The sequence below is a fragment of the Physeter macrocephalus genome, chromosome 11 (assembly GCF_002837175.3).
Source record: "Physeter macrocephalus isolate SW-GA chromosome 11, ASM283717v5, whole genome shotgun sequence".
Taxonomy (NCBI): domain Eukaryota; kingdom Metazoa; phylum Chordata; class Mammalia; order Artiodactyla; family Physeteridae; genus Physeter; species Physeter macrocephalus.
The window spans coordinates 172,345,353-172,365,478 of NC_041224.1; the positions used below are offsets into that span (position 1 = coordinate 172,345,353).

The 20,126-nt window shown below is 44.6% G+C and overlaps 1 protein-coding gene across 1 annotated transcript in view; it reads right to left on the reverse strand.

Annotated features, from left to right (window-relative positions):
* Window positions 1-16,505, reverse strand: part of LOC102976945 (corticosteroid-binding globulin) — a 19,481-nt gene extending 2,976 nt beyond the window's left edge. The window contains exons 1-3 of the mRNA XM_007122841.3: window positions 16,378-16,505; window positions 9,159-9,787; window positions 2,779-3,049 (exon numbers count right to left, since the gene is read on the reverse strand). Of these exons, the coding sequence (XP_007122903.1) occupies window positions 2,779-3,049; window positions 9,159-9,768 (881 nt within the window). The 5' untranslated portion in view covers window positions 9,769-9,787; window positions 16,378-16,505. The remainder of the gene's footprint in view (window positions 1-2,778; window positions 3,050-9,158; window positions 9,788-16,377) is intronic.
* Window positions 16,506-20,126: the final 3,621 nt, after the last annotated feature.

The following is a 20,126-nucleotide window of genomic DNA, read 5'->3' on the forward strand; positions in this document are numbered from 1 at the left end:
ACACACACACACACACACACACACACAATGGAATATTACTCAGCCATAAAAAAGAATGAAATAATGCCATTTGCAGCAATATGCTTGGACCTAGAGAATATCATAGTAAGTGCAGTGTCAGACAGTGAAAGACAAATGTTATATGATATCAGTTGTATATGGAATCTAAAAAATAATACAAATGAACTCATTTACAAGACAGAAAGAGACACACAGACATAGAAAACAAACATAGCTACCAAAGGGAAGAGGCGGGAGGGATAAAGTAGGAGTATGGGATTAACAGAGACACACTACCATATATAAAACAGATAAACAACAAGGATTTATGGGGAACAAGCACAGGGAACTGCATTCATTATCTCGTAATAACCTATAATGGAAAGGAATGAAAAAAAGGATATATATATAACAGAATCACTTTGCTGTACACCTGAAGCTAACACAGTATTGTAAATTAATTATACTTCAATTAAAAAAAAGAAAAAAACAAGAAGTCCTCTGGTCCCCCAAGCACCCCCTGGCAGAAGTGGAGGAGTGGAGGGAACATGCGGCTGGGAGCAGGGGTCCTGGCCCCAGCCATGCCACTAATGCTGTGTGGCTTTAGCCAAGTCCTGTCCCTCTCTGTGCTAGTCCTCATCTACACAAAAAGGGAGAGAGAAGATGCCTGAACCCTGAAGTCAGTGATAGGGCACCGGCTCTCCGGAGGGTGGAGGGAAGGCATGAGACCTCTGCACTTGAGCACGAGCTGCTCTGGGGAGGTCTGGAGGCTGGCAACCCGGGAGAAGTGAGGAGGAATCCAAGGCCAGTGGGACGTGTGACTTCTCTAGATGGGAAATGGCAACAGAAGGTAAGGGAGGCCGACCCATACCCAGCATTCGGCTGACCTTCCTGACCTTCATCTCGTCTAATCCGCGCAGGCACACACAGCCTTACAAACTGGAGTCAACATCTTTAACTTCCAGATTGAGAGACTGAAACTCAAAAAAAGCTGAGGAATTTCCCCAAAGTCACACCGCTGGGAAGCAGCAGGGCCGTGAAGAAACCAGGACTAGTTAACTTGGAGCCCCATCGCCCCAACTCGGAGAGCTGCCCCACGACCTGCGCGGGCAGCAGCGAGGTGACGGCGGAACAAGGGGACTGAGAGGGAGGCTCTCGCGAGAGCGCCCCGTGGGACCCAGAGGCTGCCGGGAGAGGTGCGGTGTCATCTGGGCCCTGAAGGATGCTGAGCTGCGATGCACCGGAGACCTGGTGGGGAAGGGCGTGGTGGTGCTGGGGGCCGTGAGGACGGAGAAGGGGCCGCGCAAGCGTGCAGGTGAGGAGCCGTAGGCCACAGCGTTGGGATGAAGGAGAGAACTCATGATGTCTAAAGGTGCAACGTTTTACTTTGAATGTTTTTTAAAAAAATCTAGAAGAAAATGGTACGTGTTACTGACTTAATGTTGTTTAAGTATTTTAGTGAAGAGATTATTTTTGGAGTAAAGAGAAGGGGTATCCTTTGCCTTATTTTCAGCACACTAGGGTTCAGAATTTGAATCACGGCGCATTGTCGCTACCTGGTGGCACTGTATCTGAATTACAGGGTCCCTTCGAGGGGTGGGAGTGAGGTGGAGTGGGACGGTTGACCTGAAAAGCTGGCAAATGGCCTCCCTGACTGGACTGGTGCCATTTCCTCTTCCATGCATACTCTCGGGGAGGTTGCCACTGACTGAACTTCTACTCAGGCTTAAGGCACGGTGCAAAGTGAAAGCAATCTGCTCTGCAGCCCCTTCTCCATTATCCTGGGTTAGAGTCCGGTGTCCCACCCTCCCTCAAATTGTACACATTAAGCATCTCCTTCCCTGTCTTGCTCTGACAGAGCTTATGACATTGTACCACTATTAATTCCACCAGAATCCGTTTTCTGCTCTAGAGTGCATCCCTTCTGCTTAGCCTAGTACATGGTACATAGCAATTGCTTCCATATATATATTGAATGAATGAATGAATGACATGGTGCCTGGCCCACGAGGCTTCCTGAGCGACTCTAGATCCAAGTGCTGGCTCTTTCCCCTACAGCCCTCTTCCCTTTGAGTCCACACCCTGCCAGCCAGCTCCCGTGTTGGTTGGCTCCTTCACAGACAGAACTCTAATCTCCCGAGAGTGAGGACCATCTTCTCAAGAACATCTGCTCCCTCCTCTAATGTGAGGATCAGAGCTGGACACAAGCTTGATTCTCATTTGATTTCCCTCTAGCTCAGAGGTTCCTGGGAAAATGAGTTTCTTACGTACTTATGTCCTTACTTTCTTACTTATTTACTGATTGATTGATGGAAGAAACATTAGATTCCCTGAGTGACTTAACCATTTGTAGGCTTTGCGTTGGTTCCAGGGTCATTACAGTGGTCATTTTCATCATATCTTTCTGTGGTCTCCCAGGAATCTTTAGCGGTGCTTGGTCTCAGGCAAAAGCAATATAATAAAATGGATCAGTGCGGGCTGGGTGATGGGTGAATTCAGTTTGAGGAAAAGATGAAAGATGTGATACTACAGAGGGTGGCTATCTACCTGCTGGGGAAGGAGGACCTCACTTTGCGGAATGCCCCAGAGTATCAATAGCTCAGTGTTAATCGACAGAAAGATAAATAAGTGTGACCTCTAGATCAGAGAACCCAGCAGACAGGAAAATAATGAGCCCTGGAAGGTGAGTCTGGGGGAGGAAGGTCGGCCAGGTGCACCCCTTTTCCACTTGCCCCACTTTCTGGGAACACGTCCAACGCAGCTGGCTGGAGGGCTTACCTGTTGGTCAGGGACTTGGACCACCTCTGAACGGTGTCCCGGCTCAGCATGGCAATGACCGTGTCCATCTTCCCCTTGACCGGGAGGACAAAGAAGACGGTCTCGTTGCCTGTGTAGTCCAGCTGGACCAGCTGGCAGGGGAGCACCGAGTCGTTCAGGTACTTGATGGTGCTCGACTGGAACATCATGGGCACCTTCACCGTGGTCGTCTCATTCACGTAGAAGTTATCTTCCCTGGTGCTTTCCGGGTTGAAGGAGTGTGCCCACGTGCCTGGGAAGAGGGGGGAGGGGGAGGGGAGGAGACAGACCTGTGACAGCAGGAGGAAAACGCAACTTGGGTGGCAGCAGAGGGCCAGGGGTGACCGCCAAGCAAGTTACACAGTGGCCTCCCTCAACCTGGAAATTCCCCACCAGAGCTGCTGGAATTTGCTAAGATATGAAATTCCCAGAGGTTTAAAGCCTGTTCCGTCCTCTACCCTTTGGGATGGCTTGAGGGTTAGCAGGATGTCTGAGACTGACTTCTAAAAATGGAAAGAGGGAGAGAACAGAGAATGCTGGCCCTAGGATTTGGGAGTAGGATTCAGTAAAGCAGACTTGGCCTTGTTGCCCCTGCCCTGGAGTGGCTTCTGGACTGGAGGGCTCTGGAGGTGGTGCTGGGGAACCGACCATCCATTCCATCCCCACCCCCTGATGTGTGGCGACAGAAGCCCAGCTGGCAGTTTGGCCGCCCAGTCAAATGTACCCACTTTCTTGCAGGAGGCTCCTTGCCTCCCGAGTGGCCCTGAGGGCCACAGTACATTTCCCAGAGGCAGAATCAGGGCGAGATGAGTCCTTCAAGGTTACAGACTCCCACCACAGCTAGACTCGACTCCACTCCACCACGTTCCATGATGTCATTATGCAACGTTTGTTCCCCTTGTGATGGGGAACTCACTACCTAACAGATGGGACTTTCCACTACTGGTCAATGCTGAAGGGAAGGAAACTGCTCCTTAGGTGAAGCCAAAGCCTGCCTGATTGTAATGCCTGCCGACTGAGCCTCTTTGGCCCTTGAGTTTATTCCGGAGTCCTCTTATAGGTGATAGATCTTTGGATATTTAGACATGGATTGAGTTTCACCAGGACCTCATCTGCTCTAGGTTAAGTCTCCTCAGGTCTGGAGATGACTGAGGACCCTGAGTCCAGCAGGTCCCGAGTGTCCTGGCTGCCCTTGACCTCCAGCCCGGAAGCCCTTGTGAGGTCACTGTTTCCCAACTGAGGCTGCCTGAAAGTGGCCAGAGCATAGCCACAGGCAGACATTTCTCTATCACTCTGCCTGTGTGATCTCTGGACCACAGAGCCAGAACTCTTTGGTTCTGAGCCAGCCTCCACCCCCTGGGAGGGTGACTAAGGGTGACCATGGGTAGTGGCTGGAGGATGTAGGGAAAAGAGCAATGGATGTGGAGCCTGGAGACCCAGGGTCTGTGCCTGGTCCATCCCTAATGACTGAGGCTGTCTCACAGCCAGTGAGATAATTTGCGGGTTCTCAAACCATCTACTAAAGGAAGTCTGGGGTCCTCAGAATTGAAGCGGGGAGTGCTTTGTGACTAACTTATCCAACTCACAACCAAAAAAATGTAGATAAAATATTTTTCAGTGCTAGGTTTTTCATCCTTAGAAGTTTGCTGTGTGCTTTTTACTGAATATTTCTTTTCTAGAAGCAAGTATAACGTATATCCAGTTTGGCAGAAAACCAAATACAGAATGGGATCTAACCTCTACCTCAAGGGATTCTTTTTGTTGAAAATTCTTGAGTTAGGAAAACTTATGGTAGAGAAACCTAAGAATTTATGAAGGGAAATTGGAGAGAGCAAGGATGAGTCCCTGGAAAATCTTTTAACAATATTTCTAATGTTCTCCCAAAAAAGAGCTGTCAAGAGAGTCCACTAAGTAAGGAACATGCCAGGGACACTGTACATGTCCTCAATTTAGTGATGAGAGCCACACCATTCTTCATTTCTATTTATTATCCTGGCATGCTGGAAACATTTCAGAGGATCTCTCAGCTTAAACAGGGCTTGTTAATTAGCTTTGCCTGATCACAGAAAATCTGTGTACAAACAGGCAGCCCACACTCCCGTCAATGTCTGTTCCTGCATTCAAATCTTCAAATCCTCTCTGATTTTATTACCAGGAACTACTGTTTCCCATCAACTCAGCCCCACGGTGGTCATGAGAATGCTTAGAAATGGTGAGAGCAAAGCCGTGCGCCAAATGACACCCTGCCAGCCCCTGTCCTGCCAGCCCCCGCTTAGGCTCCTCGCAGGCTCAGGAGGGCCCTCTCTCTCTCTGGGTTTTCTGTGCTCTTCTCCCCAGGGTGTGTTACCAGAACCTCTATGCAACCACTTTGGAGTTACTTCCATGTGCCAAGCACTATGCAAATGCACTGGACCTCCCAAAGAGATGAGGATGCCATGCACAAGAGTGAATAGTCTAGTGGGAGAGATGGCCTGGAGAATTCATGGGAGCATCCAGAAACATTTCTGGGCAAACATTCCCTGACTCCTTGGCCCCTCAGGGTCAGGTGTAAAGAATACTGCCTTTTGTGTGGGACCACAGAAGATCTTAAATAGCCAAAGCCATCTTGAGAAAGAACATAGCTGGAGGCATCACACCTCCTGATTTCAAACTGTATTATAAAGCTATAATAATCAAACAGTATGGTACAGGCATAAGGACAGACACATAGACCAATGGAACAGAATTGAAAGCCTAGATATAACCCCTCCCATATATAGTCAACTAAGATATGACAGGGGAACCAAGGATACTGAGTGGGGAAAAGATAATCTCTTCAATAAATGGTGCTGAGAAAACTGGATATTCACATGCAAAAGAATGAAACTGGACCCCTATCTTACATCATTCACAAAAACTAACTTGAAATATGTTAAAGACTTAAACATAAGACCTGAAACCATAAAACTCCTAGAAGAAAATGTAGGGAAAAAGGAACTCTTTGATATTAATCTTAGCTATGATTTTTTTTTTAATATGACACCAAAGGCATAAGCAACAGAGGGAAAAATAAACAAGTGGGATCACATCAAACTAAAAAGCTTCTGCACAGCAAAGGATACCATCAATAAAGTAAAAAGGCAACCTATGGAATGGAAGAAAATATTTGCGAAACATACATTTGATAAGGGGGTAATATCCAAAAATATATAAGGAACTCATACAACCTCAATAGCAAAAAAAAAAAAAAGCCCCAAATAATCAAATTAAAAAATGGGCAGAGGACTTGAATAGATTTTTTTTTTCCAAAGAAGATGTACAAACGGCCAACAAGTACAAGAAAAGGTGCTCAAAATCACGAATCATTAAGGAAATGCGAATTAAAACCACAATAGCACTTCACACCTATCAGAATGGCTATTATCAAAAAGAAAAGAGAAAACAAGTGCCAGCAAGGATGTGAAGAAAAGGGCACCCTTGTGCACTGTTGGTGGGAATGTAAATTGGTGCAGCCATTATGGAGAACAGTATGGAGGTTCCTCAAAAAATTAAAAATAGAACTACCATATGCTCCAGCAATTCCACTTCTAGGTATATATCAGAAGGAAATGAACCCACTATACTGAAGAGATATCTGCACTCCCATGGTCATTGCAGCATTTTTCACAATAGCCAAGATGTGGAAACAATCAAGTGTCCATCAATAGATGAATGGATAAAGAAAAGTGTGTGTATACATACACACACACACACACACACACACACACCAAATGGAATATTACTCAGCCATAAAAAGAAGAGAATCCTGCCATTTGCAGCAACATGGATGAACCTTGAGGGCATTATGCTACGTGAAAAAAGGCAGATAGAGAAAGACAAATACTGTATGCCCTCACCTATATATGGAATCTAAAAATACAGAATTTATAGAAACAGAGAAAAGAATGATGGGGTAGGAGGCTCAGAGAAATGGGTAAAGGTGGTCAAAGGTACAAACTTCCAGTTATAAGATGAATAAGCTCTGGGGAATCTAATGCACAGCATGGTACTACAGTTAATAATACTGTATCATATACCTAAAAGTTGCTAAGAGAGCAGATATTAAAAATCCTCACCCCCTGGCCCCAACACATAAAGGTAACTGTGAGGTGATGGACGTGTTAACTAACCTTATCTGGGTAATCATCTCACCATATATATATATATATATATATATATATATATATATATAAAATCATCCCATTGTATACCTTAAGCTTACATGATAAGTCATTTATATCACAATAAAGCAGGAGAAAAAAGAAAATGCTGCCTTTGCTGGTCGGTCTCTCACCCTCACTACCATCCAAGAAGGGAGGCCTTTGCTAGGTGGGTTCCCAGACTTGTGCTGGAGAATAGACAGAGAAAGACCAAGAGGCAGGAGGATGGCTCACCAAGATGCTAAGTCTGTCCAGGTAATTAAGATCTGGGGGAGGGAAGGGGTTCAGTTGGCTAATGGGGGGCCCTGAGTGAGAGCTGGGGAGGAGAGAAATGGGCATATGGGATAATCTTTATGTTGTTGAGAGACACATTAAATATTATACTTTTTTTTTTTTTGGCTGTTTTACCTGCACTTCTTTGTATATGACTACTTAATTGAAACTGAACCACTTGGGTCAAGGTTTACACGTTCTAACAAGATGCTTATTAAAATTGGGTATGGGCAAACTGCAGAGGATGCGTAGGAGAGACAAAGATTTGCTGGAGAGAATCAGGGGAGGCTTCACGGAGGTGGTGACTTTTGAGCCAAGATTTGAAGGGTGGGTAGAAGTTTTAGGCAGACAAGTTGAGGGAGGGCTCAGGGGACAGAATGGGCATGGGCCTTGTGTCAGGCAGAATGCCCCCCTGCCCCAAGGATGTCCTAATCCTTGCAACCTGTGAATATGTTATGTTACATGGCAGGAGGAAATTAAGGCTGCTAATCAACTGACTTTGAGTTGAGGAGAATTTTCTGGATTATCCAGGTGGGCCCACTGTAATCACAAGCATCCTTAAAAGTAGAAGAGGATGGCAGGAGGGTCAGAGTCAGAAAGGAGACGTGATGGAAGTAGAGGTCAGAGCAATGCGATTACTAGCTCTGAAGAGGGAAGGGGGCCTCAAGCCAAGGAATGCAGGTAGCTTCTACAGGCTGGAAAAGGCAGGCAACAGATCCTCCCCTAGAGCCTCCAGAAGGAACACACCTGGCATCACCTTGACTTTAACCCAGAGTGACCCATTTTGGACTTCTGACCTCCAGAACTGTAAGGTAATAAATTGGTGCTGTTTTAAGCCACCACGTTTGTGACAATTTGTTACAGTGGCAACAGGGAACTAATACAGACTTCCATGAGGATAGTCATGCTCAAAGACATGAAAGGAACTTGGTGTGATTGGTTATTGTGTGTGTGTGTGTCTGTGTCTGTGTCTGCTGTGTATTGGGAACTTGTATAGGGGAAAATGTTGAGACCTGAGTCTGGACAAGGCGGAAGAAGCAGATGATTTCTCAACCTTGGGACTCTAGGCATTTGGAGGCAGATATCACTGTGGCGGGGGCTGTTCTGTGCATTGTAGGATGTTGAGCATTCTCCTTGGCCTCTACCCACAAGACGCCAGTTGGCACACCCCACCCCACCCCCAGTTGTTACAACTCACAATGTCTCTAGACATTGCCAAATGTCCCTGAGGGTGGATGGGGGTGGGAATCACCCTGGGTTGAGGACCACTGCTGTAGACTAAGGACTGTAGATTTCATTCTCGAGGATAATATATCCCCAAATTACCTGCTCGTCAAAACGATTGGGGAAGGGGGCCTTGTTAAAAACACACATTCTAGGATGTTCTTGCATCAGTTTTGCTCTAGTAGATCTGGTGTGGGCTCTGGAATCTGTAATTTTAACAGGTCTCCGTGGTGATTTTTATGGACAGGCATTTTGGAAAACTTTGCTCCGAACTGGTGAGGTGGGGCTGTGGTTTGGCTGAGAGGGGTCTTGGCTGGAGCTGGCTCGGGAAGTGCGTGCAGGAAGGCTTAGGGGCCGTCTGGAAGTTCCTGAGGGTGGCGGCTGTGTCTGTCTGGTTCTAGGCTCCATTTCCAGCCTCTGACCAAGTGCCTGACTCACAGCCAGAACTTGGCCAATATATGTAGATCACTAGGCAGCCAGACTGTTCATGGTTACATGTTTGGGCCTTGAAACAACCTGCAAGGGCTCGGGCAAGTTGCTCTACTGGGTGTCGTTTTGATCCTTGGTAAGGATGATATAATTTCACCTTTCTAACAGTATCAAGAGTACACCTTTAGTTTTGATGACTTTTACTATCCTTGGCAAGAGTAGATGGGGCCTTGTCAGAATGGGATGGGTGAGGGGTACCTTTAAAGAAGATGTAGTTGACCAGGATGAGCATGGCTGAGCTATCGTGCTCCGAGAACAAGTCCACAATTTTCCCTTGCGTCTTATTTTTGATATACTCGTTGATTTGTCTGCTGGCTCCTGCCCAGTCCTGGAAATCTGCAGTCAAGGCCTCCAACTCATAGTAGTGCTTGGTGTCTGCTGAGAATGACTCCAGAAGTTCCAGGCTGTGGTCAAGGAACATGGCGTTGCCCATGGTCATTTCTAAGGTGTTGTTTGACTCCCTGAGGAGGTGGTGGAGATGCCGGAAGCCCTGGTGGATCTCGGCTTCGGACATCTCAGTGAGGTTGAAGCCCAGGCCTTGGAGAAGCTGCTCCCGTGTGTAGCCTCTGGCGCCCAGGGACAGCATAGCCAAGGCCGTGGAGATGCTCACAGGGGAGATGAAGACATTCTTGCCCGGAGCTGAGGCCACTAAGTGCTTATACAGGGTAAAGGCAAAGTCAACGTTGTTTGGAGCCAAGTGCCGGTGAGGGTTCCTCATGCTTATGTCAGTGTCAGGGTCCTTAGCCTGGATGGTCCAGAGCCCACTGGTAGACAGCCAGAGGAGACAGATGTACAGGGTGAACAGCATTGTTCAGGATGGCCAGGCCCTGGAAAATCAGAAATGCTCATTAGATGACGTGGGGCCTCTGAGGCAGTGGGGCATGGTGAGTGGTAAGCAGAAGACCCCACTGAAGACCCCCCTCAAGCCCCAATTTCTTCTTCCACATTGGCTGTGTGACCTGGGGCAAGTCAGGACTCTGGGCCTCAATTTCCTCATCTGAAAGTATGAATTACACCTGCTATGATTTATCAAATGCCTACCAAGTTTCCAAAATTTTGCCTCACCAACAATAAAGTATATATGATTATTTTGATTTCAGGTAGGCAGAAGTGGAAGCTCAGAAAGGTTAAATATCCACCCAGTTGATATATTCAAAGTACTGAAAGAAAAATACTATCCACCAAGAATACTATATCAGGCAAAACTGTCCTTCAAAAGTGAGGGAGAAATTAAGACATTCCTGGATAAACGAAAGCTGAGTGAGTTCATTACCACTAGACCTCTCCTACGAGAAACGCTAAAGGCAGTACTTCTGGTTAAAATGAAAGAACACCAGAAAGTAAATAGAATCTGTAAGAAGAAATAAAGATCTCTGCTAAAGGTAAATATATGAACAAGTATCAAAGCTAGTATTATTATGATTTTGGTTTGTAATTCCACTTTTTATTTTCTATGTGATTTAAAAGACTAATGCATAAAAAGTAATTATTCATATATGTTTTGGGACCCACAATGAATACAGATGTAATTTGTGACTTAACTGAAAGGATGTGGGAATGGAGCTGTATAGGAGCGATTTTTGTAGGCTACTGAAGTTTATCTGGCATAAATTCAAGTGAGAGTGTTATAACTTTAGGATGTTAAATGTAATTTCCATGATAACCAGAAAGGAAATAGTTATAGAGTATGCACGAAAGGAAGTGAGAGGGAATTAAAATGTTTCACTACAAAAAATCAACTAAACACAAAAGAAGACAGTAATGCAGGAAATAAAGGACAAAAAAACTATAAGGCATACAGAAAACAAATAGGAAAATGATAGAGTAGTCCCTCCATATGAGTAATTACTTTAATGTAAATGGATACAATTCTCCAATCAAAAGACAGAGATTGACAGAATGGGCTAAAAAAAGAAACAACTATACGCACACTACAGAAGACTCATTTTAGATCCAAAGGCACAGATATGACAATGAAAGGATGGAAAAAGATATTCCATGTAAAGAGACACCAAAGGAGAGTGCAGCTAGCAGAAGAAAGAAAACAATAAAGATTAAAGCCCAGACAAATAAATAGAGAATAGAAAAAGGAGAGAAAATCAATGAAACCAAAATATAATATATCTAATCAATATAGTATTATATAGTAAGGTAACATAACATAATAATATAACATGATATAGTTATAATATAATATAATGTCATCTTCAAAGAGATTAACAAAATTGACAAGTCTTTAGCTAGACTGAGTAAGAAAAAGAGAAGTCTCAAATAACTAAAATCAGAAATGAAAGTAGGGGCATTACTACCTATTCTAGAGAAATTTTAAAAAATTCTGAGAATACTATGAAAAATTGAAAATGACACACCAACAAATTGGATAACCTAGATGAAATGGAAAATTTATAGAAACACAAAACATACCAAAATTAAACCTCAAAGAAATAGAATATCTGAATAGACCTATAAGTAGTAAGGAAATTGAATCAGTAATTGAAAACCTCCCCAAAAAGAAAAGTCCAGGATCACATGGCTTCAGTTTTGAATTCTACCAAACATTTAAAGAAGAATTCACACAAATTCTCCTCAAACTCCTTCAAAAAAATTAAAGAGGAGGGAACACTTCCTAACTCATTTCTTTGCCCTGATACCAAAGCCAAAGACACCATAAGAAAAGAAAACTACAGACAAATATTGCTTATGAACATTGATGCAAAAATCCTCAACAAAATGCTAGCAAATAGAATTCAGCAGTGTACTAAAAGGATTTTACACTATGACCAAGTGGGATTTATTCCTGGAATTCAAGGATGGTTCTACATACAGAAATTGATTGATGTAAATACCACATTAAAAGAATGAAGGAAAATAATCAAATGATCATCTCAATTGATGCAGTAAAAGCATTTGACAAAATTCAACATCCCCTTTCATGTTAAAAACACTCAACAAACTGGGAGTAGAAGGAAACTACTTCAGCATAATAAAAGCCATACATGAAAAGCCCACAGCTAACATCCTACTCAATGGTGAAAGACTGAAAGCTTTTCATCTCAGATTCAGAACAAGACAGGATGCCTGCTTTTGCCTCTTCTATTTAACACAGTATTGGAAATTCTAGCCAGAGAAATTAGGCAAGCCAAAGAAATAAAATGCATCCAAATTGGAAAGGAAGAAGTAAAATCACATCTGTTCACAGGCAACACGATCTTATACATAGAAAACCCTACAGACAACAAAAAACTTACGAGAACCAATAAATTCAACAAATAAGTGGGATACAAAATCAACACACAAAAATCAGTTCTGTTTCCATATACTAACAATGAGCAATCTGAAAAAGAAATTAAGGAAACAATTCCATTTATAATAAAATTAAAAAGAATAAAATACCTAAGAGTTGAGTTAACCAAGGAGGTTAAAGACTTGTACACTAAGAACTGCAAAACGTTGCTGAAAGAAATTAAAGAAGATATAAGTAAATAGAAAGACATCCTGTGTTCGTGGATTGGAGGACGTAATATGTAAGATGTCAAAACTACCCAAAGAAATCTATAGGTTCAATGCAATTCTTATCAAAATCCCATGATGTATTTTGCAGAAATAGAAAAATCCATCCTGTAAACTTGGAGGGCATTATGCTAAGTGAAATAAGTCAGAGAAAGACAAATACTGTATGATACCACTTATATGTAGAATCTAAAAAATATAACAAATTAGTGAATATAATAAAAAAGCTGACTCACAGAGAACAAACTAGTGGTTACCAGTGGGAAGGGGAAAGAGGAAATATAGGGGTGGGGGAGTGGGAGGTACACACTCCCTGACTTCAGACTATACTACAAAGCTACGGTCATCAAAACAGTATGGTACTGGCACAAAAATAGAAAAAAAAAAAAGATAAGTGGAACAGGATAGAAAACCCAGAGGTAAACCCATGCACCTATGGTCAACTAATCTATGACAAAGGAGGCAAGAATATACAACGGAGAAAAGACAGTCTCTTCAATAAGTGGTGCTGGGGAAACTGTACAGCTACATGTAAAAGAATGAAATTAGAACACTCTCTAACAACATACAAAAATAAACTCAAAATGGATTAAAGACCTAAATGTAAGGGTGGATACTATAAAACTCTTAGAGGAAAACATGGGCAGAACCCTCTCTGACATAAATTGCAGCAAGATCTTTTTTGATCCACCTCCTAGACTATGAAAATAAAAAGAAAAATAAACAAGTAGGACCTAATTAAACTTGAAACCTTTTCCATAGCGCAGGAAATCATCAACAAAACGAAAAGAAAACCCACAGAATGGGAGAAAATAAGTTCCAATCATGACTTGGTCTTTCTGGTGACACCCCCCCAATCCTGAAGTCAGCCAGGAGCTCACCCAGAGTTGCCTCATTAGAGCAGAGGACACTGCAGTCACCCAGGAAATTCCAAGGGATTTTGGAGCTCTGCCTCAGGAAGCAGGGTCAAAGACCAAATATTAGAAAAAAAATATTAGAAAAAAAGATGCTTCTAATGTTCTTATCACTTAGGAAATGACAAGGGTTTTAGGAGCTCTGCACCAGGAACCAGGGGCAGAGATCAGTACGTATTTTCTTCTGTATTTCACGGTGGGTTATGCCTGCGGTTGAATACTATTCAGCCTTCAAAAAAATGAAATTCTGATACATGCTACAGCATGGATGAATGAACATTGAAGACATTATGCTAAGTGAAATAAGCCAGTCACAAAAGACAAATATTGTGTGATTCCACTCACATGAGAGCCCTAGAGCAGTCAAATTCATAGAAACAGAAAGTAGAATAGTGGTTAACAGAGTCTGGGGGGAGGGGGAAATGGGGAGTTAGGGTTTAATGGGTAGAGTTTCAGTTTGGGATGATGAAAAAGTCCTGGAGATGAATAGTGGTGATGGTTTCACAACACCGTGAATGTACTTAATACCAGAGAACTGTACACTTAAACCTGGTTGAAATGCTCAATCTTTGTATATCTTACCACAATACAAAATTAATTATAAGCCATGAAAAGTGTTTGATAAGAGCAATTCAAAAAATGCAGCCAGGCTCAGAATCAGTAAGTGGACACTCTGTCTGCAAGGCCAGTGGTCCCAAGCTCTGAGCTTTATGGAACCCCCTGCATCCCCATAAAGAAGGGATGGTTATAGGAGAAGCTGGTTCCCCTGCACCACCCCACCTACAGGACTAGCCATGCTGAGAGGGGGCTGGGAACCCGCAGTAAAACCAGTCCCAGGAGAATGCGAGCACATTGCACGTGGGAAGCCCTGGTCTGCTCTGGAGCACCCCCGAGGCCTTTTCCCTGGCCTGCTCCAAACCCAGAACCTCACGAGAGCAGGGTGCAAACACACCCCTGACCTCCCTCAGCCCTCCTCCAACCCTCCCCGCCTGTCTCCCTCCACGTGGTAGAAAAACAAGCAAATTCCTTGCTTCTTGGCTTCGATAACAGCCCTGACGCCCTGCCCCTCCCTCCCCAGCCGCCTGGCTTTACGGACAGTTCTCCTTTTTCCTGGGCTTTGTGGCAGACCAAGTCGAATGAGGATCTCAGCATTGCTATTTATGACCTAGGTGACATGGGTGCACTGTTTAAAACTTGTTTCCTTGGCATAAAATAGAGTTGATGATAATACCCGCCCCAGGCCTGGCCCATTTACCTTCTAAATTTCTGGGGTGTGTCTTCACTTCTTCAGTCTCAGGACACAGCCCAAGTTCGGGGCTTGGCATCTCTCCCAGTCGCCCCTTCCCCGCCCCCACCTGTTCTCCTTGCCTCCTGCTCACCTCCTGCCAACCTTTCTTTCCTCTGCAGCTAGGGCATCTTTCCAAAATCAAGCGGCTGGGCCATTCTCCTGCAGAAAAGCTTTCAGTGACTCCCATTTGCCTGCAGGCCGGGCTGATCCTCACTGACGTGGCCCAGGGAGTCCTTGTGCCCCGTCCCCGGTGACAGCACCACCCCCAGCCTCAAATCTGGCCTCGTGAGTCTCAGTCACAGCAACACTGGGTGTCTTGGGGTGTCCTCCCAGCACATAATCAGACTTTCATCCCTCTGACCGGGTCAGGCCAGGGAGGTCATTCCATTCCCCAATGTTTGCAGAGCCCGGCTCTGGCCTGAGAGCTGGGGACAAAGATGGGCCTGTTCCAGTCCTGCGCCATGTGGCTCCACTCTGTCGGCCCATCCCCTCCTTGTCATGCCTGGCTCACTGCCTCTTGTCCTTTGGCACGCAGGTCCTGGGTCACCTCCTCCAGGAAGCCCTCCTGTGTGCTTCTCTCTGTCACTGCCCCCATCAGACTGTAGTGAAATCTTTGCTTCAGCCCTAGCCACCTCCACACCTCCACCTCTTTGGTCCCTTCTTGGGCAAGGACCCCATGCAGTTCACAGCCTGGAATGAGATGGGCTTGCCCCCAGTAGAAGTTCTTTTCCCTTCCCTTCTCTACCTGCTGTCTCTGAGATTTTGTGCCTCATCCCCTCCTGTGCTAATCCTCCAAGATGGGAATTAAAACTCTACCCACCTCATAAGACTTTTGTGAATATCAGTCACAGCTGTTATCAGTGCTTTCTTTAGTGACCTCACTTCGTGGGTCATCCTGGGCCCATTGTACAGATGAAAAAACTGAGGCCCAGGGAGTAAAAGCTGAAATTCCAAGCCCTGCCGTCTGACTTTGGAACCTGTGCCATACTGTTCTGCCTTTCTCTAGAGTGAAACAACTCTTTGAAAAGTACCCAGCAACGTAAAAATGCAGAGTATCAGTATTATCCATGAATTTCATTTCATGTATGTCCTCCTTGTCCCTCATTTTTGAAGTCACACACGCATTAAACACCCACTGTGTTCTGTTTTTCCAAATGCCCCCCATAAGCCAGGTATAGTCCCAGGTACAGTCCTAGGCCCTGTGCATTTAAACCTCATACCATGTGGTGTAATGCTGGTAGTTCCGTTCTATCTGCAGGATCCTTGCCCCAGGTCACTGAGGGAGGAGGTGTGTGTGATTCTGTAAGATGCACAGTCTGTGCTGTGTCAGCCGGGCACTGCTCTCTCCTGCCTGAGTCCCTGGCAGAGGCGTTGTGTTGTGCTGATCCATCCCAGCTCTCAGACTCCATCTCTGAGGCTATTATGGCTGTTTGGCTGGCCTTAGGAGCATCATGCGATGGCTGGGAATGGCTCTTAGTTCAGTGTCAGTCCCTGCAAGGCAGGAGCCCAGGAGAAATAAAAACCCCTGTGGGTAACCCACAGACTCTGAAAAACCCTCCCAGGGTTGCCTCTTACCACTGCTGGTTGCCCTAACGCTCAATGCCCCATTAAAAAAAAAAAATTAAATGAGCAAGACACAGTCATGGCTTCGTTCTGGAGGCTGGGCAGGAGCGGGGGGGATGGAGAGTCCTCAGCTGTTACTCACGGTCTGCAGTGGGCTCAGGCTGCAACTGCTGGCTTGGTCCTGCTGTCCTGGATCCTGTCATGTGTACAGTAAGCCGGTGGGGCGGCTGCTGCTAAATCTTGTTTGCCAGCTTTCCTGCTGGTTAATGGTTAGAGGGGGGCCAGTGGCCTTCACCATTTGGTGGTCCCCTCCTCCCAGTCATGAACCAATGGGAGCCTTTTCCAGGAAATTTGGGTAAACACAGCAATACTGCGAATTAACTTCTTCGGCATACAGTTCCCTGAGGTTTTATTTTTTGATATCAAAATGTGGCTGGAGTTGCGTCAGTGTTTGTGGTTGCCCAGAGGCAGCTGGCACAGGAGCCACAGGTGCCCTTAATTAGCACAATGGTGCTGACAGCTGTGAAGAACCAGGTGCTGAGCTTGGGCTGGGAATGAGACCAGCAAGGTCCTGCCTTCAAGGGGGGCAATGGTCTGATGGGAAAGACAGACATGGAATAAAAGCAGCCCAGTGCTTCCCATGGATTATCTCATTTAGTCTTCACAACGACTCTATGAAATGGATACTATTATTATTATCATCACTCTTCTCTAGATGGGGAAACTAAGGCACATGACGCTTAAGTGAGCTGCTCTTGAGATTCGAATCCAAGACCATTTAACCCTGAAATCTAGCACCTTCACTCCCCTCTTCCCCACATTTTTATTCATCAGTTCTCTTTTGATTGCAAACAGCTTTAAAGCCAAAAAGTACATTTATTGGATCTCCTGAAGGAGAGTTCTGAAGTGTGGAGGGGGGTGCTTCAGGCCTGGCTGGATCCAGAGGTCCCAAGATGGTCATCAAATCTCTGTCTCTTTAAAAAAAAAAATTCTTTCTTAGTTCTGCTTTCCTGCTTTAGTGTCTCTGTGGTGGAGACAAAGGCGGCCACTGCAGCTACAGGTTATTTGGGTCTAACTGGTTATTTGATATCAGAAAGAGAGAGACTCACTTTTTTTCAGTGTTCATATCAGCCCCCACAAAGGACATGATTGCCCGTCCTTGGACTGATACAGTGTGCAGAAGAATAGGGCATTGTGAATGGCCAGCTAGGGTCCCGTGCCCTCTGCTGGGTTGATGGTGCCATTACTACCTTGCAGGTATGAGGGGAGATGTTCCCATGAGGCCCACAGCTGTGTCAAGAGTTTTGGGGGCACTTCAGTTTTATTAATAGTTACTGGTCTTTTCAAGTTTTTTATTCCTTAAGCCAATTATAGAATTTATAACTAGGAATTTACTATTTTTCAAATCTCTGTCATATCAGTAATTATTTTAAATTTTTGTTGGTTCTATGTTTTATTTATGTATTTCCTCTCTCTTTTTTTTTTTCCTTGATGAGTCTTGTTAGTCTATCTAGCTAATTAATCTTTTCAGAGGATCAGATTTTAGTTTTGTTAATCCTTATTGGTTTTTTAAAATCTATATTTCATTGATTTCTGCTTTTATTTTTATTTTTTACCATCCTTTCACATTCTCTGAATTTTCCTCTGTTTGCTCTTTTTCTATTTTCTTGAGTTAAATGCTTAGCTTTCTTACTTTTTAACATTTCTGCTATCCATATCAATATATTTAAAGTTTTCATCTAAAAACTGACTTAACTATGTCCCACAAATATTCTCATTGTTATTTTTTTCTAAATATTTCTTAATTTCCCTTATGGTTTCACTTTTAACCCAGGGATAGTTTAATAATATGTCATTTTGTGTATTTAGAATTTTAGGCTACTCTTCTGTTATTAACTTTTATTTATATTTCATTATGATAAAAAATATCATGTATATGATATTGAACATTTGGAATTTATTGAGGTTTTGTTGCAATCACATATGGTCTCTTTTTGTAAATATTCCATATTTTCTCATGAAATATTGGGCGTTACCTGTTTGATATGCATATATATGTATCTGCATAATGCTTAAGCGTATTATTTTATTCAACTCTTTCATATCTGTGGGGATTCCTTATTTACTTGAGCTTTCAGGCTCTCAATAGGGAATGTTAAAATCTCCAATCACAACTGTTCATTTATTTATCTGTCAGTTGTTGGTTGATATACTTTGCAATGGTCACTGTGACAGAGTGACCCCTGTAACTCTTTGTTCTGGCAATATTTGCCCTTTGGGTTTATCTTGCTCTTTGTCCTTGGAGCACACCACACAATTCTTAAAGGTCTTCAGCAAGAAGCTCCTCACAGGGTTTGGGGTGGTCCCTGAAAGACCAGCAAATCATTATCCATGACTTAATGCAGTGCCAAGGTCCTTAACTGGAGGAAACGTGCTATGAGGGACATTATTGGGACAATTGACCAAACTGGAATATGGATGGTTCGTTAGAGAAAAATATTGTACCAGTGCTAGATTTCCTGAAGTTAATAGCTTTACTAAGAAAATAATATCCCAAATTCTTAGGAAATGTACATGGAAGTATTTAAGGGTAACTGGTCATGATGTATAAAATTTACTCTCAAATGATTCTTTAAAAAAAACATGTACACACACACACACACACACACACATACATACACGCATATACACACGTGGGGTTGCTGTGAAGACTGGACTGCACCGTGAGCCTAGCACAGCAGACGGCATGTGGCAAGGCCTCATTCAAGAGAAGTGTTGCTAGAATTGTTATTTTATCTCCCCCGGTCCCCATGGAGTGTGGGATTCTGTTTAGATAGTGCCTGACTAGAAGTCCTTTTCTTTCATCATCAACCACTTAGCCCCTTAAAATAGAAAAATAATTTAAAAATATAGAAGAACATTTTTCAGAAGCACTGTTGAGTCAGACGTCCGTGTGTTCCCAGTTGCCTGCTGGTCTGTGCCCACCAGGCCCTAGCTAGTGGCCTCCAGGTGAGTGGGACCTGCTCCCTGCTTACCAGGAGGCCTACTTCCGCTGTTCCCTCTGGGTTAGTCCCTGCTGCATCTGGGTCTCACTTGGGAAAGGTGTATCTTTCAGGGTTCACCCCAAATCCAGGGAGAAGCTTCTGGCTGAAGCCCTCTTTGAACGAGCATCTCCTCCTCTGAAATGACCCCGTTACAGACGCGTTGTTCTTGGTTCCTCTTTCCCAGTTCTGCCAACCGCAGAAGAGGTGACTGGCAGCCTTGCTCAGGGCCTCCTGACTTTTCCAGCTGTGTGGATAAGTGCTATTGGGGATCCTGCCTCCAGGAAGACAGGGTCCTGCCTGGCGTGGGACAGGTCACGTCAAGCCCGAGACCCGCAGTGATGGGACTTGCCAGGGAGGAGCCTTGGATGGCCTTTGCTGGGCCTTGGCCAGCTGTTTACCTGAGGGATCGTAAATTGTGTGGGCAAAAAAGGATGCCAACCTGTACTTGTGGCCAGCATGGAGGTGGCGTGGGTAGGTTGGGTTAAATCTTGGGGTTCAGAGGCTGCACTTGAGGGGATCCTCGCTGGTCCTAGGACCTGTCTCTGTTGTAGATCAAGGGAACTGCGTGGCTCCCTCTCCCGCAGCCCTGCAGACCCTCATCACTGGGACCACCTGTCCCACCCGTAGGCTTAGCCTTCAGACAATTCCTGGACCAAGCAGGACTCTAACTCCCCTGGGCCGTCCTCCTCCTGGACAGGCAGACACACAGCCCAGAGGCACCATGACTTTGCTGATAAGGTTCTGCATTGGCTGGCTCACCCCTTTTATCTCCCTTCTCACTTCCCTGCCACTTCCTGCTTTGCTCTGGTATCACAGCCCTATGTAAAGCACTGGGCATGGGGTCTGG